Raw genomic sequence first — 25,891 nt, 5'->3', positions numbered from 1 at the left:
TACCGCAAGGTCAGTACAGGAAAAGCTCTGAAGCATTTGCCGTATGACAGCAGTTCAATAGACAGCATGGCTTAGGCAGCGTGTGTTAGATGCTGTATACTGATAATTCTCTTTCTGAACCACTGCTGTACAGCTGTAATTCCCCACTCAGATACAGTGATATAAATACTCTGAGTGGTGCAATGAGAGTAATATGGAAAAAGACGGGAGCAGCTGAAAGAAGAAGAAGAAGAAGGTGCAATGAGAGTAACAACGCTAAAGCAGCTATTGTATTTAGAATAGTTTGACCATTCTGTGGACTGTTTATATTGTTACAGGTTAATTACAATCAGATGCATTAAACTAATAAACAATATGCGGTTAATTTCAGTGTATTTATAAAGCCGCGTCAGGGATGTGGATCTAAAAACGAAAGGGTAACCACACAGGAACAGCAGCACTGCTTTGACGCTGGGTGCCGCCAGTCTGCAAAACCAAGCGCAAAACTTGCGTACGCCAGGGTATGAGCTACCGTGGAAATGTGCGTGGCTTTACACCAAGTTTAGGTTTTATACACCACAATTTGAGCATGGAAACCTTACGCAACATTTTTGTGCATATGCACCGTTTATACATGAGGCCCCAGGTCAGGTAGCAGAACACATCACCATGTCATCCTGGAATACACAGCATGCAGCAATAATTGAGTGGAAAGTTATCAAGAAGACCTGCAGGAATTTTTTCACAGTCACTGTTTTGTTTGTGTTGTATTCACCCCCTTCTTTTTGACAGCCGCTGCATGCCCAACCTACCTGGAAATGGGTTTCTCTTTGAACTGCCTTTCCCAAAGTTTCTTCCATTTTTTCCCTACTAGGGTTTTTTGGAAGTTTTTCCTTGTCTTCTTAGAGAGTCTAGGCTGGGGTGCAGTCAAGAGGCAGGGCCTGTTAAAGCCCATTGTGTCCCTTTATTTGTGATTTTGAGCTATACAAAAATAAAATGTATTGTATTGTATTGTATTTAAAGATTGAATATGTTTTAAAGGTGTAACTCAGTTGTATTATAGTCAGGTATTGTTTCATTTTATTTATTGATTGATTTATTTTGCAGGATCCACAAACCTCTCGCACCTTAACACTCATCTCCAAGACAATCCAGACACTTGGAAGTTTGTCAAAGTCAAAATCTGTAAGTAAATTGGTGAGGATAAAAATATTATAGAGTTCACCTAGTCAGTTAATCTTTTTTTATTGATCATGAAGTAGGTGAAAGGCAGGGAGCACGTGGGTAGTGCTGCTGCCTCACAGTTAGGAGACCCGGGTTCACTTCCCAGGTCCTCCCTGCTTGGAGTTTGCATGTTCTCCCCGTGTCTGTGTGGGTTTCCTCCGGGTACTCCGGTTTCCTCCCACTGTCCAAAGGCATGCAGGTTAGGTGCATTGGCGATTCTAAATAGTCCCTAGTGTGTGCTTGGTGTGTGGGTGTGTGTGCGTACCCTGCGGTGGGCTGGCACCCTGCCCGGGGTTTGTTTCCTGCGTTGCACCCTGTGTTGCTTGGGATTGGCTCCAGCAGACCCCCTGAGACCCTGTGGTTAGGATATAGTGGGTTGGATAATGGTTGGATGGATAGATGAAAGGCAGTGTTAACAAGTCCTTTGTCCTCCTCTCTAACAACTTTCATCAACATTTTATCTTAACTGAGTTTTATTCTGCAATCTCTCAGACAGAGCAATTCAACATTAATACTGTATAAATGGTTGCACTCACAGGGATGTAACACCTCCTCACAGCAGTTACTCTATGCTGCACCTTGCCATATTGTTTCATAGCTTCGCCAAGTCACTACAGTCAAGTAAATTCTCTTTTTCATAGCCCTTGCACTTCCAAAAACAACAGTCAGATTGTAAGCTGCTTTCCTGTGAAAATTCAGTACAGTGGATTGCATGGAGTTACATTTTTCCTCAATAGTTATTTAATCTCATTCTCAAACCTACTTTCTATAATATAAACTGCTCAAATAAATTAAGGGCACATTTAAATCACACATTGGATCTCAAAAATTACACATGGGATCTCAATGAACGAAATATTCAAGTTGAAAATTTTTACTGAATAATACTGTGTAATTTGTTAAGAACTAAATGATGTAACATCAGTCAATAGAAACCAAAATCAGAAACCCATTGAGGGATGGATTCAACATCACAATGAAAATCAAAGTCAAAAACTGAAATCACAGGCTGATCTAACTTGGATAAATTTCATCATGGCAACAGTAATGCGACTTAGTATTGTATATGGCCCCCACGTGCATGTATGCGCTTCAGACAATGTTTGGGATGCTCCTGATGTGACTGTGGATGGTGTCTTGGGCGATCTCCTCCCGAACATGGATCCAGGCATCAGTGAACGCCAAGACAGTCTGTGACACTACTTGGTGGCAATGGATGACGTCCCAGAGGTTCTCAATTGGATTCAGGTCTGGGGAACGTTCAGGCCAGTCAATGGCATCAATGCCTTTGTCATCCAGGAACTGCCTACGCACTCTGGCCACATGAGGGTGGGAATTGTCCTGCACCATTAGGAACCTAGGGACTACTAAACTAGCGTAAAGTGGTCTGACAATGGTCTGAGGATTTAATCATGGTACCTAACAGCAGCCAGGGTACAGTAGCCTAGCATGTGGAGGTATACCTCCCCTGACCATCACTGACCCACCGCCAAACCGGTCATGCTGCATGATGTTGTAGGCTGCATAATGGTCACCACAGCATCTCCAGACTCTTTCATGTCTGTCACATGTGCCCAGTGTGAACCTACTCTTATCTGTGAATAGAACAGGGCGCCAATGTCAAAATTGCCAATTGTATATTCTCTGACGAATGCCAATTGAGCTGCATGATGATAGGCTTTAACCACGGGTGCCACTAGAGGACATTGGGCCCTCATGGAGTCTGTTTCTGTCAGTTTCTTCAGAAACATGCACACCAGTAACCACCTGGAGGTCATTTTGTAGGGGTCTGGCAGTGCTCCTCCTGTTCTTCCTTGCACAAAGGAGCAGATACCAGTCCTGATGCTGGGTTGATACCCTTCTCCCACCCTGTCCAGCCCTCCTTGTATAATGGCCTATGTTCTGGTATCTCCTCTATTCTCTTGAAACTGTGATGGTAGATACAGCAAACCTTCTTGTGCCTATCTGTATGGATGTCCATCCTGGAGGAGCTGGACTACCTGTGCAACCTGAATCGGCTACAAGTAACGCCTCATGTTATCAATAGTGACAAGGACATTAACAAAATGCAAAACTAAAAAAGAATCAGTCAGGAAGGATAAGGAAAGAGCATTTGTCTGTGTCCACCAACTGCCACACCATTCCCTTTTTGGGGAGTGCCTTACTGTTGCTTCTCCAGTGCACCTGTTGTCACATTCATTTGCACCAAAGCAGGTGACGTTGATTCACAATTGTGTTTGCTTCCTAACTGGACAGGTTGATATCCCTAAAGCTTAATTGACTTGGTGTTAGATTGTGATGATTAAGTGTGCCCTTATTTTTTTTACCCAGTAAACGTTTATTGCAGGAATATCTTTCAAAAGTTGTTACCAAAGGCTAGTACAAAAATTTCAAGATAAAGAAACACACTCCCTGTCTCAGAAGAACAGAATCATAGCTTCTGAAAACAAAATAATCCACAAAATGGCAACACCCAAAATAAATAATAACCCATAATAAATAATAACAGCACTGGGGTAAGATGTTAAATAATATTAACATTTTTAAATACATTTCAAATATATTTCTAAAGAATATAGACAAATTATACATATATCAAGACCACCAAAAGGGAGCAATGTTGACCAAAAGAGACACAGGAGAAGAACAGAAAAAAATAAAAATTTCAGGTCATAACTCTTTTCTTTTGAAATACTGACCAGATATTTAGGTTTTCAAAAAATCATCAGTGACTTTTTTAAAAGCAAAAAAACATGACAACAGTATTCAACTGAGTCAGTTGACAATACAAAATGTAAAAGTACAAACAAAAGGAAGAAAATTAAAATAGTAAATAAAATGAGGGATTCTTGCTTTGTCTTTTTGATCAAAAAAGCTGATCATCTACAGTCATGACATATCCAAAATATATTCATTCCAACTGATTGATCATAGATGGAATTTTGATTCATGTACTGAGGGTCAAATAAAATGATGCATTTGTAGTAAGTGTCCTTTAATAATTTTAAAATACCTCTCTGTCCAATAGCATGGTATATCTGTTTATCACTTTGTGTATCAGTTGTTCTATGAAAAGTCCAATTTTTTATACTGTATTACTCATCCGGGATGCTCTTCTCCTTCTTCTTGCACATTTCCCTTCAATGACATATTGTATTATCTTGTACAATGTAGTTTTCATGTCTTTTTGTGTGTCCAACATATTATAGTTTTCTTCTTATTCAATTTATGTAACACCTCGTCATTAGAACACCTAAATGGTCCCAAATATTTACTTCTTTGGGAATCTCAATATTGAAGTAGCACCCCTGGATAAATTTGTAATGTGTTACATGAGCACAATTTGATTTTTCTGTTTTCTTTTTCAGGCTAGTTTTAAGGAGTCTTTCATGGCTTCTTTCTATGACAACTTCAATGAGCAGAAGTATGCAGATGCTGTGAAAAATGTGAGTGTGGGTACCAAGTGCTGATGTTTTAACATTTTTGCCTTTTAGGACTCTTGTGTCAAAAGGAAACTGGAATATGAATAAAGACCACTGCTTTGACAGATTCTTAAATTATCCTGTGCAGCTTTGACCACAGTCACTCTTGCATGCAAGGTATCTGATTAAAATATAGCAATGGATATTCAAGCAGTATGGTCCAGAGACAGCAGAGCTTAACTGCCTCACTCCCAGTGTGATCCCATGCAAGTTCCTTCCAGTTTTTGTAATATTATATTATTACTTACATCATTATTATATATTGTACTTACAAGTCATTTTGGATATAACAATCAGCAAACATTAAATACTAAATGTTTTGAAATATTCAGCGCTGTTTGTAAATGTTGATTGTAAATTAGTTATTGATTGATACATTGCAGCAGTTGTTGAGAATTAAATTTGCTTTTCAATCAGCTGATGATATCAAATGTTACTAGTATGTTTTGCACTCATGCTTACATTTTTTCCCCTGAATATTTTGCATCAAACAGTTCTTGGACTTAATTTCATCATCTGGAAGAAGGGATCACAAAAGCATTGAAACTCCCATAATGCTCAAGGAAGGGTGAGTCATTCATTCCTCCATTTTCTGTTTGCTGTCATGCCAGCTGGCTGCAGCTTGCAGGACTACAAGTGACCCACAAACACAAATGGACTAGTGTCAGCCATATGTTCAGATTTCACAGATGCAGAGAATGTTCATCACAAGTAGACTGCATTTAGCTGGTGAAAAAACAGCTGTTATTTTTGAATTTCTGTGCAGCTCAGGCTTCAGTGGCATTTAGCTAATTCACTCCAGCTCCAGTGTTCACAATGAACTATATCCTTTAGTTAGCCTGTTTTTTTTAAATCAAAAATGTATGCATTCTTTACAAGAGGATATTAATCATCCCCAAGTGATGTATCTTTGATAGCAATCAATAAATTTAAAAGAAGTAAAACAGTTAACCCCTTATACACTAATGATTTTCTGGCATTATTGCACCTAAATGCCATACCTAAAAATAAATGCTGTAAATGGCTGAAGAGAAGTGAGTACAACACTTCAGATTTTAAAAGAAAGTATTTATATGACTAAAAACCTTTGTTTATACCAATATCAACTAAAGGCACAACGCTCCTGAACTGGAATAAGTGTGTTTATTAATGGATGAGTGGATATTCTCAAATAGATTATTATTATTATTATCACTTTTGCAGCGTTTTTTTAAGCAAAGCAGCTTACAGAAACAAATCATTATAGATAAAGTTTGAGTGATTAGAAAATGTAATGCTATAGTTAGTCTCAAGAATAGATGAAAAGAGGAGCAAAGCAGAACGAAGGTTGATTGGGAAGTATACTTGCAAATATCCAGGAAAAGAAATAGAGGGGTGGAAAGTCAAGACATCCTAAGATATTTTGTAAAAGCTATGAAACATCACCTATTTTTAGAAGAGACAGTCAGGAGACTGGCTGAAGCAAAAATAAGACTTCTTCTGGGTATGCTTGGAGAGACCAGAGGTGTTGAGTAACAGATTCATGTAGACAAGAAAATAATTTTGAAATTCATCCTAGCCACAACCAGAAGAAATTGTAATGCTGAGCAATAGGATGTACCAATCAGCCAGCTGCATTCTGGATACACTGCCTTATTATATGTACATGTGTTAAAATTAAAACATAATCTAACACTACCAAAATCAGTTCAATAAGTATAAATTCAGTAACCACAGCAATCTCATAGCAACAATACATTAAATGATATATAACACAATAAATGTGGGAGTGCTCCCCACTATTCAAATGTGAATTTTAACAAAGGGTTACCTTGTCTCTATATTTTAATATATATGAAATCTGCATTTATTGTTATTTTTTTCTTTTCCATCTCAGACATGAGACACATTCGAGTCATATGAATAGTCTGCCCTGACCACCAAAATCTGAAAATATGTCTTATGTCTTGATGAAATGGTGTTTTATCCACTGTTGCCCAAATATTTAGATTTAAATGGACTTCTGTTGATTTCTCATATTTGAATGTTAAAAATATGTATACCTAACACATTGGAGGCATGTATGCCAATTTGGAAATAACTGTTCAATACTATTTTACAACATCCATCCCACTATATCCTAACTACAGGGTCACGGGGGTTTGCTGGAGCCAATCCCAGCCATCATAGGGCACAAGGCAGGGAATAAATCCCAGGCAGGGTGCCAGCCCACCGCAGGGCACACACACACCCCAAGCACACACTAGGGACAATTTAGGATCCAAATGTCTTTGGACTGTGGGAGGAAACCGGAGTACCCAGAGGAAACCCCTGCAGACACGGGGAGAACATGCAGACTCCACGCAGGGAGGACCCGGGAAGCGAACCCGGGTCTCCTAACTGTGAGGCAGCAGCACTACCCACAGCGCCACCTTGCCACCCATTTTACAACATTGTATGTGTAATTTATTAACATAACCTGTTAGGTGTTAGACTACCTCTCAACAGATCTTACTCATGTTGCTAAATCCCTAAAAAATGCAGAATATAAATCTTTTACTGTATTTAGGAGTGTTAGCTCCATAAATAGGCAAGCTTCAATGTTGGGAAATGCACTGTCTGTGAGCCACAATGATGGCAAAACAGCAACAAAAAAACACAACACAAATAATAGTTTTATCCTTAACTCAACATTACCATCCACTTAAGGCTGTGCTAGGAAAACCCTGATGGAAGTCAACAGAGATGAGCACAACTGCAGCTGTTAGGACACATTCTCCCTCTCTTTCTATTTTCTGAGATACTCTCAGTGTGTTGGCCATTATCTTCTCTCAGTTTTTCCAAAACATGAAGTTTGGAGGGTGGAAAGCTACAAAGGGCTGCAATTCAAAAGCCCCAGGTTTCACCAGATTACTGATTGTGGTGCTCCAGTTTTTATAGGGTTGTGGTGGCACATTTTATAAATTTAGGATAATATAGTTTTCGTATAATAAATTAATCAGTTTAGAAACTTTGTTCTTTTTACTTAAAATGTCATGAAACAAATAACTTTCTCAGCATTTCACCTGGGAAAGCCTAAGAAATAGTTTCTCACAGGCTGATATAACATAATAATGAAAACAAAAAGAATTTATAATAAATTTATAATATATATATTGTGGATGCTAGGGGTCACTGTTGCCCCGTTGAACCCACCAGACAGACGTCCCAGACACACTTGTAAAAGCACAAAGAAGATTCTTTTATTATTATCTTCAATAATAGTGCCCAAAGCACCGCGCACTCCTCAATTAACAATTCTCCAATCAATAATCAATAAACACAATCCTCCACTCCAGCAGCTCCATCCTCTACCACCCAACCCCGGCTCCATCTGCTGGTGTTTCCCACAGTCTTTTTAAAGTCTCTGACCCGGAAGTATTCCCTCTCCGGGTCAAACGCCTTTTTCAGTTGTCCCGGAAGTACTGCAGGTTTCCGTCCTCCTGACTCCTAAGTACTTCCGGGTTAACGTCACCATAATATCCCCCTGGTTCTTGGTGAGCTCCCCCTGGCGGCACCCACGGCACCCAACAGGGCTGAAGAACCGGACTCCATGTCCCCTGCTGCCCTGTGGGAGTCCGGAAGAACCATTTCCATCCAGGGGAGCTGCCATCTAGCATCCCGGGGGATGTATTGTCCTGAAAAGGCCGCTGTCTTCATTTGAGGGACGTCCCGACCGGACTGAAATACCGGCCGTCCATCAAAATATATATAGCTGTGTTACTTTCAGGCAGCATGGTGGCGCAGTGGGTAACGCTGCTGCCTCGCAGTTAGGAGACGGGTTCGCTTCCTGAGTCCTCCCTGCATGGAGTTTGCATGTTCTCCCTGTCTCTGTGTGGGTTTCCTCCAGGTGCTCCAGTTTCCTCCCACAGTCCAAAGACATGCAGGATAGGTGCATTGGCGATCCTAAATTGTCCCTAGTGTGTGTTTGGTGTGTGTGTGTGTGTGTGCCCTGCAGTGGGTTGGCGCCCTGCCCAGGGTTTGTTCCTGCCTTGCGCCCTGGGATTGGCTTCAGCAGACCCCGTGTGTTAGGATATAGTGGGTTGGATAATGACTGACTGACTTTCATAAGACAACAAAGCTCAGTTGTAGTCCTGTCATTTAATCTGATGTATCAAAGTACTATTTAATGAACTACTTTAAAGTATTGTTCTGTGTACAACATTTGCAGGTTTGTTAACAAGTGCTAATGTTATGGACAAGCAGTACAGTGCTGTGATTTAGGTATATAAACCTAGGGCTTTAAACCCTGAAGTTGTGGGCTAAAATCCTCTTACTGACACTGGGTGACCATGAGCATGTCACTTTACCTGCCTGTACTCAAACTGGAAAAACAAAATAAAGGCAGCCAATTGTATCTCACATATTGTAATTCACCTTGGATAAAGGCATCAGTCAAATAATAACATTATTATGTGACAGGAACTGCTTACTCTTGAACATGCTATCCTGTATATGCTCAATGCAATCCATGAGTAAAACATTCCTGTGTTAGATCAATTCCTTGTAAGTTGTCTTTTGTTGTTAGTCATTGCATAACACAATTTTACAGGAAAGTATCTTCATTTGAATTTAAATGGTTAATCTGTAGAAATAATGTCAAATCTGAGTATATATCATTATCATTATTAGATGTTTACAATTTCATTTGTTTATATCATTCACTCAAGTAGTTCCCCTTTAAATTCTGCTGATGTGATGCAAAGCAGTGCCTGAAGGGGAAACATCTAAGTGCCGATACTTATATAAAAGTACTGATGTATTAACCTGAAGGGCGAGGAGAAGGGAGCAGCAGCTTCAATTATCACAACATATTTTCTGCGGCTTCCCCGTTATAAAGTCAAGAACCATGATCTAATACCGATAATGGGGTATTGCATGAATTAAGCTGCGGGATCGAAGGACTGTGCCCAAAAGTCCCCTTTGGAGTTACCAGCTCCATGTCTGGAAGACGGCTGTAGATGGAGTGGAATAAATAACCACGATAAGAGTCAGTATGCTAGAAAACACTGGTGGTATACATCAAACAGTGCTGGCAATCTAAAGCAAAAATTGAGAAGTACTAGGCCACTTTGAAGGACCGATGCAAAAGTATCTCCATTCAAAATAAATAGATGCACATATAAATATAAATGATTTTGGAATTTGACTAGCTGTTTCATTGATTTCAAACATATATTACAAAGTAGTACCTTGTGGTGACAACCATTAAGTTTAAACTGGCACCATTGGATTTGCAGGTATCAGGGTCTTAGCCCCCTCTGTGATTGTCACGCATGGTCTTACGTTATATAAAATGGAAAGTGGAAAGGGAAGGTTCAATTTTGGCTCACATACATGTTCATATGATGGTTTAACATTGATCAGTGGCTATATTGTATATGATGGAGAAAATAATCAGTGGCATATTGCTATTGTCATGTTTATAATCAAGACAAAGATCGGGGGCTGAGCTCCTAGATCAGGGGCTTAATTCTCTGAAGTCCCTGTGCACCTCTCAATGCTACTCCTTTGCTCCTGGCTGGTCTTGGTATTAGAGGACACCACTTTCACCTCTGCTTCAATCTTACTCCCTTTTTGTTTTGAGCAAAGCAACATTAACAGCCACGGTGTGTGGCACTGCCACTTATAGATTGCCTGCTAACTTTTGACCTTCACATCTTCCTTGAGCTTCGACAAACTTTTTCCTTCCTTTTTATATTGGATGTAGATGCCAAATATGTTCAAATCTCTATTTCCTGTCCAGGAAATCGCATCTTCTTCAATTGTTCATCCAACCTATTGACTAGGGCTTTTGCTGCATCCTTCGTTTGCATAAGGCACATTTCTCAGCACAGCATAGAACATGTAATTTCATAATGTTAATAAATATCGACAAATAAAAAATTTATTGATAAACAAAAAATAATGTGTCAGTTGTTTTTTCTATAACATTACCACATTTAAATCAAATATTCAAGGTGTTTTTGAGATTTTGGGGTATTTAGTTTATCTATTGTGCGAGGTTACCCCTAAATATTGATATATCAAAATGTCCTTTCTTAGCAGATACTTAGTGCCCTAGATGTACCATCCTAGCATATTTCAGATAAATGGAAAGTAATGTTTTTGATGATGAGTGAATGAGTGAGTAAACAAGTGTATCTTATTTCTAAATTACAGAAATACTAATAAGGATAAAAGGCTCTTGAACATCAATAATGTAGCTGGTTTTACTTTTATCCCAAACAATATAATCTAGTGAAGCATAGTGGTTAAGAATCTCATTTGATACATTACTACCATTTTCCATACAAATACATTTTTCCATTATGAATTCAAATGAAAACACACATTCTAGACATAAAAACGTATGGTTGAGAGACTAAAAATAGCAGAGCCATACATGGAGCATTGAAAATGAATACTACAAATTTAACTAACTGAAATCCACTTTTCTGTATAACTTACAGTATGAGTACTGCAGTTATGAGTAAACTATAGGAATAGGATACTGTAGATCAAGAAAATGACTTCAGGAGTAAATGTCTCAGCATTGGCACTAATTTAAGGGGATTCTTTGCTACACTGCAGTGGCATAGCTCGAGTTCATGCCGCACGGGACAGGATGGTGCTTCAATTTGCCGCCCTCCAACATATCTTAATATGTTAAACTATTTAAATAGAATATTAAAATGTTGTATAGAGAAAAATTAAGATACATTTTGCATAGATTTATTCATATATAGAGAAATAGCAATCATTTTTCACATATAATTATTTATAAGCATCAACTAGACAAGAATATAGTATAAATGCACTGATAAGCCATGTTCTAATTATCAGTTTAATATAATTATGCTGTGAAAACCAGAACCAGTGTAGTGTACAAGTGATAGGTGGGGGTGTTTTCTGCGCAGAGCAAGAACACATTCGGATTGATAACAAAATTAAATTATAAATTGTAAATTAGTTGTTTATCTTCCCAGAAATTATTATTGTTGTAATGTTTGTTTATTTTTGTTATTGCCTCATAAATTTCAACTGATGTGTCTGATGCTGTCACAGAAGGACAGTCTGAACATTATTTCTGAAGCATTTGCGGATAAAAATCACAGAATTTTACTTTTTTCATTCATGAGTGATATTTTTCTGAACCCTGCTGCTTAAACACAAATTGTACTGAGTCTTTTGACCAATAATGCCACCCCCAAATATGGGCCGCCCGGACAGACCGCCCCTAGCTACACCTGGTTATATTTCTTATTTATCTTGTTAGGTTACTGTTTTATCTCTGTATTTTCCCTCACAGATTCATGATAAAGAGAGCTCAAGGAAGAAAAAGATTTGGCATGAAAAACTTTAAGAGGAGATGGTTCCGTCTTACAAATCATGAGTTCACCTACCATAGAAGTAAAGGTAACATGAAAGGTTTGTTTAATTTGTAAGCCTCTAACATGCATGGGCCAATACTTACTATATTGCTTTTGCCAAGAAAGTCATCCCAGATCTCACTGTATTCCTGCTCTTTGTTATTTAAAGTGTCATCTGCAGATGTTCTTCTTAAGCAGTGTAAGACATTTTTCGAGTTTTCTAAGTCCAAAAATTTTCTTTCGCGGCGCACCTGAGGGACTGCCCATAAATAAAGTCGTGACGAGAATAAACTACGTATGAATTTTTCTAGATAAAGCTTAATTAAAATTACCGTAAATAAAAAGCGAGTGATAATCGTTGAGAATTAAAATTACAAGGAAGTATCGAATGCTTGCGTCACAACAAAATGTTTTTCACCACAAAGAACTGGAAAAGGTCACTGAGTTTACAAAGTTTACTGTGTTGATCAGCAGTGTCAGAGCGAAAATAAGGTTAATTTTTCCATAGTAATACTCAGACGATTAAGTGGTGAGAGCTGCAGCTACAGAGGTACTCTCTCGTCTTCAAGAGCCTAAATGTAGTGTTTGTATTTTCTCGTTCTATATTTGCTCCGCCTTCTTCTATCCGTACAGTGAGCGAGATCTTCTAACAATGAGACCTTTAAGTCTCACGAGATGTGTTTTTGACACCGCTGGTGTTGATATTATGATGAATGGTGAACAGCGAAAATTTTAACTTGCATTCAAAATAAATACATTCGTTTATTCAACAATCTGATTAACCGTTATCTGTTTTTCCAACATAAAATATGTTTTTTAAACTTTATCTTTTTAATCAACCAAAAGTTCAAAAACACTAGCAATTTTAAATATTTTACAAAAGTTTTTGCGGCGCCCCTAGAAAATTCCACGGCGCACCAGTATACTAGTTGCTTGCTGTTATACTGTACCTTCACACCAGGGAATGTCAAGATATATTCTTCATAAGTTAACTGACAACTGGCTGTAATTTGTACAAGTAAGTGAGTGCCCTGCAATGGATTACATTCACATCCAGGGTTTGTTCCTTCCTTGTGTGTGCTGTTTCCAGAATGGACTAGCTTCACATAGCCCCGAAGGGGACATGTGAATTAGGAAATGGGTGGCTGAATATTCTTTTTGTGGACATGCAGTCTACTGTGTAAGGCACTGGACTTCAGACTGCAAAGCTGCTGGGGAAGTCCTCCTCATTGAATCACCATATGACCCTAAACAACACATTCAAGATGACTGTGTTGTAATTGTATTGTGTATTAGCCTTTTCTTCTTGTAAAGCACCTTGAGATTGTTTGATGTAGAAAAAACACTATATAAAAATTAATAGTGTTAAAATATATATTCATTTTAATTATTATGATGCTACATCATTTCTTTGCTTTGGTGCAGGAGTATGTTGAGCCATGGACATGAAAATGTGTTGCATACAGTAACAGAAGCCTACAGAAATCTTTAGAACAAATGGAAAAAATACCTGCGTTATGCATTATTCAGTTAGAAATAAAAAGATCAATTAAAGCTTAATAATTAACTTTCTAAAGTCTTCTGTTTTTACAATGTATTTTTAGTATATACAGACACAGTCTCCATTTAAAACAGCTTGAACAAGCATTACAGGCCACATGTGTAAAAATAGATTTTTAATATAACTCTCTCTAGCTTATTATTAACTCACCAAAATTTATTTTTAACGACATTGCATAGCAATCTATAATTTAGTGCACATTTTTATTCCTCGTCTTTCCCTTCTATTTTGAATAAATCATCTTTTTGACTAATTTTAACAGCAAGGATTAAAGAAGTGAGTCTGGCTTGACTGAAATGCTTAGTGATGCTTTGATTTACAATGCTAACTCTCACACCTCTGCATCAGGTGCTGTGTTTTTCCTAGTATGCTGTACTTCTCTGTTAGTAAAATGAAAATGAAAACCTTAATAGAAAACATTCTTTTGCAGTTTGTGAAAAGAGCAAAGAGAAGCTAAGAGAGGCACTTCTATACCCTTTAATATGCTGCCATACTGCATGGAGAGTTTTCATTTTTCCCTGGTGTTACTGCTGCACTTTTGATTTTTTGTGGGTTGCTAGTCTCAGAATGATGAAGTGAGAAAACGGGAATGTTAGTCTAGACTACATTTTGGTATTAAATTAAGCAAACTTTGGAAAGTGTTACATTACATAAACAGGAAGCATTGACAGACCACTGTACCACATCTTGGAAAACTGGTGAACAGGACAGACTAGTGGTAGGTTTTTTGCATAACATTAATTTTTTTGTCAGACACTTTAATCCAAAACATTTAAAGTCTCTTAAATAAACATTATCAGAAAAAAACAAATAATTAAGATAAAAATTGCTTAGCACCACATTGAATGTTATGTAAAAGCCCACCACAAGTGGAATGTGGAAAATTACTCTTAAGTGTGAAGATAGGGAAATTCTTACAGGAGAAGGACAACCTTTTATTTTAGTACTAGGCTGACCCGTCTTTTAAGGCGACCGACTTTTAAGTTGACCACTTCTTAAGGCAATTCAATATGTAGATCAATTTGATATTTTATACAAACTCATTAATTTGGTTATATTGCATTTGAGCGGTATTACTTTAATACTCGTAGTTTCTGTTATTTTGTGATGAAATTTAAACTTTTTTTCTATATTGAGGTCGCCCTTTTGAACCCCCCCGATATTTACTACGTGGTGAGGCATTTGTACTTCTTCAACATTAATTATTTCCAGAGACATAATTTTGTCTATTTTTCCAGCTCATCACACACAAAAGCAAGGGAACAATGTGAGCACCAAAACTCTGCTCACATCATGTCGCTTCGTACCGCAAGCTGCAAGTAGTAAGTCTGTGATAAGCGGAATACCGCTACGCTTTCCACGCACGGGACGGAAGGACAATCCCGACTGCTTTTATATAGTAAGAAAGAAGAAGAAGATATCGCACAGTCTGGAGTAATAAATCATCTTTTACCTGGAAAAACGAAACTACAAATCCCGTCGTGCATTGCAAAATGTTCGGGCGTGTGTGAAACTCCGCGCCTGCGTAGCACTCACGGGACGGAAGGACACCCGACCGCTTTTATATAGAAGGATTGTATCCTTACATTAGCCAGTTTGATTTAATGGCTTAGGAACTTTACACTAAACAATATTAGTGCAGTAATAATAAAATTTGCACTGTTTATTTGTACTTATAAACTGGCTTAGGATGGTGTCTTTTATTGAGGGTACTGTTTGTTTCTATGTGATACTGTACAATGACCTGGACCTGATCTGTTTTTTTTTTCAAAATGATACTTTTTAAAGCTCACTGACGTACCATTACTATAATCACTTTTTAACTACATGCCAAAAAATAAACTATTTATAACTTCTAGAAAAATATTTTTTACAAGCACAACTTTATTATGCAAGAGGTGGAAGGGAAACAGAGCTTTTGAATATTGGTTGTCTCCTGATATTTTATTAAAACAGAGAATGCGATTTAATTTTTAAATAAATTATGAGAAGTAATCTTGCTGACACATGATTTGTAAGAATTATTTCCATAAACAGAATGTTCAGCTATTTGTAATATTTGTCAAATTGGATTTAACCTTTTTAAAATACATATTCTTGTAGAAGCAACAGATATAATAATGATTAATACTGACCTAGCAAGTGTTAAAATTAGTCCATATACCGAAGTAGTAGTTTGTGCCGATCACATCAGAGTGATGTGGATCCATCCTAACTTGTTAGAATAAGCATTTTGATCTGGAGCACGAGTAGTCTTGTGGAGCTAGACATGATTCTTAAATGATAACACACATCTGGAGACAATTCAATGACAAGTATATCATAAATAGTGGTGAAATCTGCTGATTCAAAGGCTCCACCCACAAAGTTTCTTCCTGCTCCTAATTTCCTCTAATCCATACACTTTAAACGCTTGAGGTAGCAGTGTCCCATTTCAACTCATTAATTAGACAGACACATAAAATAACTATAGAAAGATTTATCCATGCATTTTTCAACCCGGCTGAAACCTAACTACAGGGTCACAGGGGTCTGCTGGAGCCAATCCCAGCCAACACAGGGCGCAAGGCACTATAGAAAGATGGTGAGTGTAAATGAAAGTGAACAAAAGATGACACTGAAAGAAAACAGAAAACTAAAATTACTGTCTCTCATCCATAGTTTTTTATGTCTAGAATGTGTGTTTTGACCCTAAATTCAGGATCTCAGTAGCACAAGGTAACTGAAGCTTAATGAGTACATTGTAATAAGGGTGGTGACAGAAAAGGCACACACACACACACACACATACATCCAGACCACTGCAAGTACTTTGCCCCATTCGTTTGAGAAGTGCTTCTGTTTGCTATAATATCTGTCATTTTGACTATTGCATCACCATATGGCATAATAACAGCAAACAGAATTTAGATAAATATTGTGGTCTATGAATATAGTATGTGTTAAAACACTGCACCTATATTGCAGCATGGCTTATTTCCATTAGTCAGTAATATTAACATACTTTTGTTATTTGCTTAGACTTGCAGTCAGAAAGTGGATATGCTGGAGTGGTTTTAGTGTCATTAGGCGCATTTACTGATTCATGTGTTTTGAGTACTGAAATCTGCATCTCATTTGGGTCATCATCAACTGTCTTAACAGCAGTCCTTTTCACCTTCTTTTGATGGGAGTGACACACCATTTATTTCGCAATTCATATTTTCATGAATGTAGCTGTGAATTATTTTAACCTTACATCAACTGTGACTTTATTGTGTGTTAACAACAGAGAGCACACACAGCACCTGCAACAACATATCATTTACTTTTACCATTAATCCATTGAAGTTTTCGAACAAAAATGTATAACCTGATTTTCCAGAAAGTTTTTTCCCTTGCAATAGGTTATGTTTATTTTTAACACATGCAACACACATTAGTATGTTTAATAGGGGTCTTTTTAGGAGACTATTCAGCTGTAAAGAGTTTATTGTAATCAGAAGCTTACTCTCTGTTGTACCAGGTTAACAAAAGCATGGTTGCTCTTTTCAGTTCAAAATAACTGTCCCTGCTTTGAGTAGTATGACACTCAATTCTTACGCACTTTTAAGCACAATTCATTCATGGTTGTCTCCAAGCATGTGTATTCATCTGGGTCTGCAACACTAGGGCATAGGTGTTCTCATTTGAAACCTATATGGATCAAATGCCATTGGTATTATGTGATTTGAATTCAAATTTGTAGTGTCATTGCAACTAATATAAACAAATATCTTAAAATCTGTAACAAAGAATACAGTTTTAATTTCATTTACTACCTCTTCATTGTCAAAGGTTTTCTAAAAATTCTTCCTCACTCAAAAAGCAATGCTATGTCAATACTATTCCTTTTTCTTCTAACTAGCTTTCTTGAGCTTGTAGCTTTTACTGTTGCTATTGAAAGTAGAGCCGGACTAGTGTCATTTTAAGAATTCTCAAATATGTATGACCAATTTATTTTTTTGATGCTTTACACATACCAGTTTGGAAAACTACTACCTAGGAAAAATGGAAAAAGCATTGCATAGAAGATCATGTTTCATTAAGCCCAATGTTTTTGTGGAAGGAACAAATAAATGAAAAATACAAAGCAAAGGCACACAATTTAAAGCATATTAATTGAATGTCAGTAGTATATTGTTTAAAGTTTCATGATGTACATTATGTATATTCAGTGTTTATCTCCACAATATGATTTGGTAATACAGTGATCCCTCGCTATATCGCGCTTCGACTTTCGTGGCTTCACTGCATCGCGGATTTTAAATGTAAGCATATCTAAATATATATCACGGATTTTTCGCTGGTTCGCGGATTTCTGCGGACAATGGGCCTTTTAATTTATGGTACATGCTTCCTCAGTTTGTTTGCCCAGTTGATTTCATACAAGGGACGCTATTGGCGGATGGCTTAGAAGCTACCCAATCGGAGCATGTATTACATATTAACTAAAACTCCTCAATCATATACGATATGCTTTCCGCGCGGTGCTTGATTGTTTGCTTTTCTATGTCTCTCTCACTCTCTCTGCCTGACGGAGGGGGTGTGAGCAGAGGGGCTGTTTGCACAGAGGCTGTTTGCCTAGAGGATACGGACGCTCCTGTAAAAAATTCTGCTTTATCGCGGTGCTTCGGCATACTTAAAAGCACAAAAGCACATATTGAGTTTTTGATTGTTTGCTTTTCTTAGCGAGCGCTCTCTCTCTCTCTCTCTGAAATTCTCTGCTGCTGACGCGTGCACTCCTTTGAAGAGAAGATATATTTGCATTCTTTTAATTGTGAGAAAGAACTGTCATCTCTGTCTTGTCATGGAGCACAGTTTCAACTTTTGACTAAAGGGTGTTATTTCATGTCTAGAGGGCTCTAATAATGTTAACAGTGTGGGAGAGTTTATAAGGGCTTAAAATATATAAAAATAACCATACAAACATATGGTTTCTACTTCGTGGATTTTCATCTATCGTGGGGGGTTCTGGAACGCAACCCCCACGATCGAGGAGGGATTACTGTATTTAAAATTAAGACATTGATGTGAGGAAAATGTAACTGGTAAATGTTTTCATTGTGTTGCAGGTGACAGTCCACTGTGTAGCATCCCCATTGAAAATATCCTTGCTGTTGAAAAATTAGAGGAGGAGTCTTTCCGAATGAAAAATGTAAGGACCCTAATATTTTCCAAGTACCTTACTAGCACAAGTGCCATGTCTTCATACAGATCAGTGCAAGTTTTAAATGAACTTGATCAAAAATGTGTTCACTGTCATCTAGGCATCAAGATACATAGCAATACTCTATTAGAAGCTCTTTAAATATAGTACCATTTTTTTGTTTGTGTTATATTTTACAGTAATTTAAATGTTAAATTTTAAAATTAGTTTTACTATTGTCATTCAGCTATAGTTCTGCTTATGGACAGTAATTCAATCAAAGCATATTATATAGGCTCAGTCTGAGGTAAATGAGTGGAACAACCTAATTATAACTTGCAACTGATTATACCATGGACCAGCTCTGTAGAAATAGAAAATAATGTTTCAACTCAACTCAAATATGTGCATTTTGACATATAAAGCTATATCAAAAGTTATAAGAGGAAAGAATTTAAATTCCTGTCTGTTCTTGCAGATGTTCCAGGTCATTCAACCAGAAAGAGCCTTGTACATTCAGGCCAATAACTGTGTGGAGGCCCGGGACTGGATTGACATCCTCACCAAGGTCAGCCAGTGCAACAAAAAGCGCCTATCTACATACCATCCATCTGCATACCTCAATGGACACTGGCTTTGTTGTCGAGCTTCTTCAGAGATTGCTCAAGGATGTACACCATGTACAGGGTAAGACTACATACAGAGTAGATAAATTATTATTTACTGTATTTATGCAACCCACTTTGTAGAGACCTCACCTAATGACAGAAGAGTTCTTTGACAGAAAAATTGCAAGTTGAAAATTAACACAGTTTAGAGCAGTTGATTGTTATTGTGTGTTATTTCTATTAGTCATTTATCAAGTATGATGGTTTTACCAAAGGGTTTTTTTCATTCCAGAGGTTTACCGGCAAACATCCAGCTTGATATTGATGGAGACAGAGAAACTGAACGCATCTATTCATTATTCAATACCTACATTAGCAAACTGGAAAAAATGATGGGTAAGCTCACCTCAACTTTGAAGAAACTCTTCCACATATAGATTTTGAAAGTTTAAGGTACTGGAGAAGACACAAATAAAATATGTCAGTAGATATTTAGTTAACTGTCCAGCATGCAATAGTGGAGTTCTACCACTTGAGAGAAATTCAGCTCATTGCCATGCCTCCCAGAAACAACTTTGAACACACTTTCTATATGCTCTTTGTCCTTAGCTGAACCTACAACTTTGTGCTCACTTGAAGCTGTGCGTAATGACAGCCTTCTGACTTTGAAGAGTCTTTTAAGTCTAGCTTTCTTTTTTTATGCCTGTTTCAGTATTCTAACGTCTTTGCTTTTGACTGACAAAACATCTTTACTTCTGTTTTCTCATTTCATATTAAAATTTTTTGTCCATTTTTAACTGTACTTCCCTTCTCCTTTGTAACTTTTTCCTGAGTGGTTTTACTGAAATTAACAGGCTTCTAGTGTTTTGTAATGTTAATAACCAGGTTTCATTTTGTACTGAGTGATTTATTATTAAGTCTTGAGACACAGACACACACCCCTACTGACATTATGCTCAAAGTGATCAAATCACATTCAGGGATGCCTAAAACATGTAAATCCATTTAGAAAGTTAAAATGTAAGTGTGTATGTACTGTATACCTACAGTATTTGTGAAGAAAATAAAAATTAAACAGAGTTCTACACAAGTTCTAGGACTCTATGGAACAGATGAAGAACTTAATCTGCAAAACCTCATTAGCAAGGGAGGCTATTCTTGATCTCACGGCGTTGTAATAGCACTAGTCAATGCAACATGTTCTTATGTGTTGTTTTTGTTCTTTATAGTACTTGTAAAGAAAAAGAAATGTGTGTTTTAGCAAACTTAACTTGTTTTTAATGGTTATTAAAAACATTAGGAAAGGTCTTTAGTTGCACTTCAATAAAAGTAACAGGTTTAAATGAGAAAGAAATTAAGTTTTTTTGTTTGGTTTTCGATAACCATATTATATGTACATTTTAGAATGACAGAAGATGATACTGTATTTCTGGTATTTTAGCTGGTACAGGAATAAAAAACAGCAGATTTTTACTGATAATCTGCCATACATAAATTAGCAACATAGTCCACTTCAGACACATCTGTTCTTTTTTAACAAAGCTTCTTTGAACTGTTTTTGAAACTGTAGGCAGGCAGTGAGGCACAGTGGTTAAGCTTTAGACTTCAAACCATGAGGTTGTGGGTTCAGATCCTACTACTGTCACTGAGAAAGTTACTTCACCCACTTGTGCTCCAATTGGAAAAACAAATAAAAATGTAGCCAATTATATCTCAGATGTTTTAAGGTGCTTTGAACAAAAGTGTCAGCCAAATAAATTTAAGTGAAGCCCCCTCTAGTAGCTGTAAAGACTTAATTTAAAAAGCATTAGTTTTTTCTATTGCTGTTTGCAGCATAGTCATATACAGATTGACGCTGCATTCACTGTGTTGCCCAGTCGACACGATATGTCAGTGCATCTGCCATATTGCGAGTGGCAAAAGTGCCATTTAAACTAATACAGGTGGACGTGAAAACCGGGTTTTATGATGAAAAAACAATAACGTTTAAAACAGTATCATTTACATACAACTGATATTGGTGAACCATTTAAATGCAATTATTTATATTCATTTATACACTAATAATGGTAATTATTAAATAATAAATTATTATTAAATAATTCCTCCCATATAAGTAACATTTCTCGGACTGCCTTCTTCCATCTCTGAAACATTTCTAGACTTCGTCCTGTTCTTACGCAACACACTACTGAAGTATTGGTTAATGCCCTAGTCACCTCACATATAGATTATTGTAATGCTATTCTATCTGGCATCCCGCAAAAACGTATCCATTGCTTACAAATTCTGCTGCCAGGATAATAACCTGTTCTAAATCCACTGAACATATTACACCTATTCTCTCTCAACTTCACTGGCTCCCTGTTCACTACTGAATACAATACAAAATACTGCTCTTAAAATTTAAAGCTCTTCACAATCTTGCTCCCCCCTACCTCACTGATCTCCTACAGACTTACACTCCCTCTCGCTCACACAGATCCTGTAATTTGAGAGTATTCAGTCTGGTAATATGGTGCAGCCTTAGTTTGTGGAAGACGGACACAACTAGACATGAGCATAAAATGATGGTTTTCAATTTCAAACTGTGTTTCCTCAATGTGCTCTTTGAGAAAAAACACATAACCTGAACCAATCTCAGCGTGAACAAACTGATTAATCAAAGATACACTGACAGCTTGCCCTAATGTTGACTGTCAGATAACACACTCAGCTACTTTGACCACCTTGACTGTACCCTCAGAAGGAATCATCAACCCTCCTTTGTTTTTTTAATGTGAGCAAGTGGTAGCTTTGATTATATGATACCGGTACAGCATCTTTTACCAAACACACATCACAGGACTGCTTTCTCAAAATTCCATCAAAGGGCTACCTCCCACTGCTTCCTCAGGTGGATTTCTTCGGGAAACCTTCAGAGTTTGAGAAATGTTAAGAGCTAACAACAATCTACATAGTTAGTGACTAAATACATTTAGCCAAAACGTTGTTTGGAGCCTCACTTGAGCACATGAATGCATAGCTTTGCTAGCTTAGCCTGGCGTAGCTAAAGTTAAGATTATAAAACAGGATTTTCTAATGGCCAAATATAACCAAAACAATTGTTCAGCCATACCCAAGAAATGTAATACTCCAGGATCTGGTTTGGAATGTACAGTGGTTTGCACAGTCCCAAGTAGCACATGCATGAGGCATCTTTATCCATTACTTCACTCCACAGCAGTGCCACTCACAATATGGCGGCGAAGTTGACATACGATGCTGCTGGTCATGCGGTGTCTAGTAATTCTGTCTATGGTTTACAGTATGTTGATATTATCAATCCTGGTTCTTTAAAAATTGGGTGTCATGGGATACCTTGAGATTGAAATAAGATTGGACTAGATTTCTATGAGTCTAGTGACTGATTGAAACACAATATAAATTGTTTTACACATACTCAGCAGCTTTTAGTATGTTTCCAAAGTAACAAAGAATATGCATATTTCAAAGATCTAGGGTTATATGCTTGCATTTTGAGACAGCAAAACTTTGCTAGATGCTGTTTTCCAGGCTAAAAAGAAACCAGAACACCCAGCCCATCCTTGTTTACTTTACTTACTCTATTGAATATTAGGGCAATTTTGGTTGTTTATATAGACTTTATTTATCCTTCAAATCTGAAAAAATAATCTTAACTATAAAACGTATGGGTGCATTTGTTGTGTGGATTTTCCCAGACTATTTGTCCTCAATATTATCCTCATGAAAGACCAAATAAATACTATATGTTTTCTTCACACTTTGAAAGGACAAAATTTTGTCCCCAACATGTGGGATGCTTTACTATGTTGTGCTCAAGGAATATAAATAGACTCTCATCATGTAAATTCACATTCCCCTTTCAGTGCTGAAGGGCTGTACACATATGAAATTAAGGAGGTCCCTCATAAATCCATTGGTTATATTCTCATTCTTATTAAAATGCTGACCAATTATTGCATGCGAAGACTATTGCTGTGCCAAGTGCTTCAAAGTTAGCATTATGCCAGCAATTATATATACTGGATCCATCCATCCATTCACTGAACTGATTAATCTGCTTAATCCACGTCGGGCTAAAGAGCTCTCATCAGGGCCATTTGGCACAATCCAGATGGGATGTTAGTGTGTCAAAAGGCATACAACCTGACTGGGCCAGTTTTGAGTCATCACTTAACTAAGTATGCATCTCCTCTGGATGAAGTGAGAAAACCAGAGCACCAGATAAAATCTACACAAATACTAGGAGACTGAATAAACTGCTCTCCATTATCAGGCCAGGATTTGAAATCAGTCTTGTGGAGCTGTGGGACTGCAGGGCTAAACTCGGTGTTGTCATGCCACTCAATAAGGATTGCACTAAAGAACAAAAAATATGTTTAAAGAACCTGACAGTGACATGTGCAAGGCAAGTACCCCCACCAAACCCCCCGGATTACAAATGCATAAGAAACCCTTGCACCAATAATAAAAATATGTTTCACTTTACACTTTAAAGAAAAAAAAACACAGCATTCTTGTCCACAAATATAAAAATATTGCAACTGACAATGATTCTTTGGTTTGTGAGATTAAATAAGTTATGCTACGTTGTGTCATGATCTGGTGTTTATTTTTAATTTTTTATAGATTCCCCTTTCCCTCTAAAAATACTTGAAACTTCCTTAAGGGGATTTTAAAGGTCAAAGAATCTGGCTGTCACATTGTTTTTTGATTTAGATGCAGTTTTAATGATGATAAAATTTAATGACATTCTACCACAGTAGTGTCATCATTTTTTTCTGTGGGCACCATCATTTTGTGACTTGTGTTTGCTTGCATGCCAGGAGGTTGCTAGGTAGGATGTAGGGTATGTGCAGTGTATAACGTCATTACCACAACTGCATAAAGGTCAGCATCATAAACTTTGCAATTGTGCATGTTTGGGGATAGTACTTAACTATATTGTGTGTTTCTGTTGATCTCTGTTTTGTATTTTTGTATTTTATTGATTTTATTTGAAGAAAACATTCCATACACACAAGGCAAACTTAACAAACCAGAATTCAACCAAAGCCTGAGAGAAAGAGAGGAGAGCCAACAGCATGAACATATCTTTAAAAACAACAAAGAAAGAGAATGTCCTTTTCCAAGATATAATTGCTTATTCTATTTTTTATTTTTTTTTACTTATTTTAATTAGAAACAGATAACATTCCATGCAGTCAAGTCAAATTTAAAAAATCAAAGCAAAATTCGACCCCCATCCAAGAAAAAGAGAGAGGAGCCAACAACTGAAGCTACTTTATAAAAGGAGTAAGAAAAAAAAGGGTATCCTTTTCCCCAAAATGGAAGCTTATTCTAAAATGTTATTGATTAGATCCTGCCATGTTGAAGTGAAAATTAGATTTTTCCAATTTCAAGTAGTATAGACACCAGTTACCCACTGACTTAAGAGTGGTGGGGTGGGAGTCTTCCAGTTGAGCAAGAGTGTAATAAAGGAAATTACAGTTTGTTTGTCCTCCACCACTTTAAGGCTGTCTGGGAGTAAACCAAACAGAGCTATAATAAGTTAGGAGTGATTGTGACACCAAGGCTATCTGACAGGCACAGAAAGATTTTTGCCCAAAATGTTGCTAATTTGGTGCACACCCAGAACAAGTGGCCCAGTGAGGATGGAGCTAGATTGCAGTGTTCACATGTTGAATCTTTCCCTGGAAACATTTTGGACAATTTTAAACAAGCTAAATGCACTTGATAGAAGATTTTAAGTTGAACGACTGAATACTTAGCACATATTGAGCTCAAGTGCATTCAGTGCATGGCTGCCATTCACTTCTTTTCTGAAATACTGAGTGATAGATCCTTTCCCAATGTACTCTGAGGTCTTTATGAATTGTAGAGATACTATCTGAGTATTCAAGACTGATCAATAATTCTTCTGGAATATAATCAGTTCGATTGGAGATGAATTCTGTACAGTTCTCATCATCTAATGACAGGGGATTAAGATGCCACCTATGAGATAAGTGTGTAGGGCATAGTGATTTAAGTTCCATGATCAGAATATCGTGACTAGAAATAAAAATATCGTCATACTTGCAAGGTGGGGGGAGGGTGACACTGTATAGGCATGCACTATATTACATATATGTGATCCAGTGTATTATTCCCTCTAGCTGTGAAATCAACACACTGATAAAATTTGGGGAGCACAGTTTTAAGGCAGACGTAATTAAAACTGCTACTGTGATAAACACGATGCGTGGATGAATATTTTGCAGACAGTTTGATCCACATATGCTTTTAGCTGCTGGGATCTCGGTATCTAATTTGAAGTCCTCTCCAATTATTTTAGAGAATAGTTTAGCTATGAATTTTACTGGATTTTGACTCTTATGGTTTTTAGCGAGACCTTCGATTCTGATATTGTCTCTTCTAGATCTGTCTTTCAGCACAGCTAGTTTATCACTGAACATTTTGCATTCGGATTCTAC

General features: G+C 37.3%; 1 protein-coding gene across 3 annotated transcripts in view; it reads left to right on the top strand.

Annotated features, from left to right (window-relative positions):
* Nucleotides 1–25,891, top strand: part of rasa3 (RAS p21 protein activator 3) — a 290,025-nt gene that overhangs the window by 247,913 nt on the left and 16,221 nt on the right. For 2 of the 3 annotated variants that reach the window (XM_039744665.1, XM_039744667.1), the window contains exons 16-22: nt 1,087–1,164; nt 4,572–4,649; nt 5,180–5,253; nt 11,995–12,113; nt 18,710–18,792; nt 19,262–19,470; nt 19,684–19,787. In XM_039744665.1, the coding sequence (XP_039600599.1) occupies nt 1,087–1,164; nt 4,572–4,649; nt 5,180–5,253; nt 11,995–12,113; nt 18,710–18,792; nt 19,262–19,470; nt 19,684–19,787 (745 nt within the window). The remainder of the gene's footprint in view (nt 1–1,086; nt 1,165–4,571; nt 4,650–5,179; nt 5,254–11,994; nt 12,114–18,709; nt 18,793–19,261; nt 19,471–19,683; nt 19,788–25,891) is intronic. The other variant, XM_039744666.1, reaches the window with a different exon arrangement.

The sequence above is a fragment of the Polypterus senegalus genome, chromosome 2, assembly GCF_016835505.1.
Source record: "Polypterus senegalus isolate Bchr_013 chromosome 2, ASM1683550v1, whole genome shotgun sequence".
NCBI lineage: Eukaryota > Metazoa > Chordata > Cladistia > Polypteriformes > Polypteridae > Polypterus > Polypterus senegalus.
Note: the sequence above shows the minus strand (reverse complement) of the source record. Positions and strands in the feature narration are given on the sequence as shown.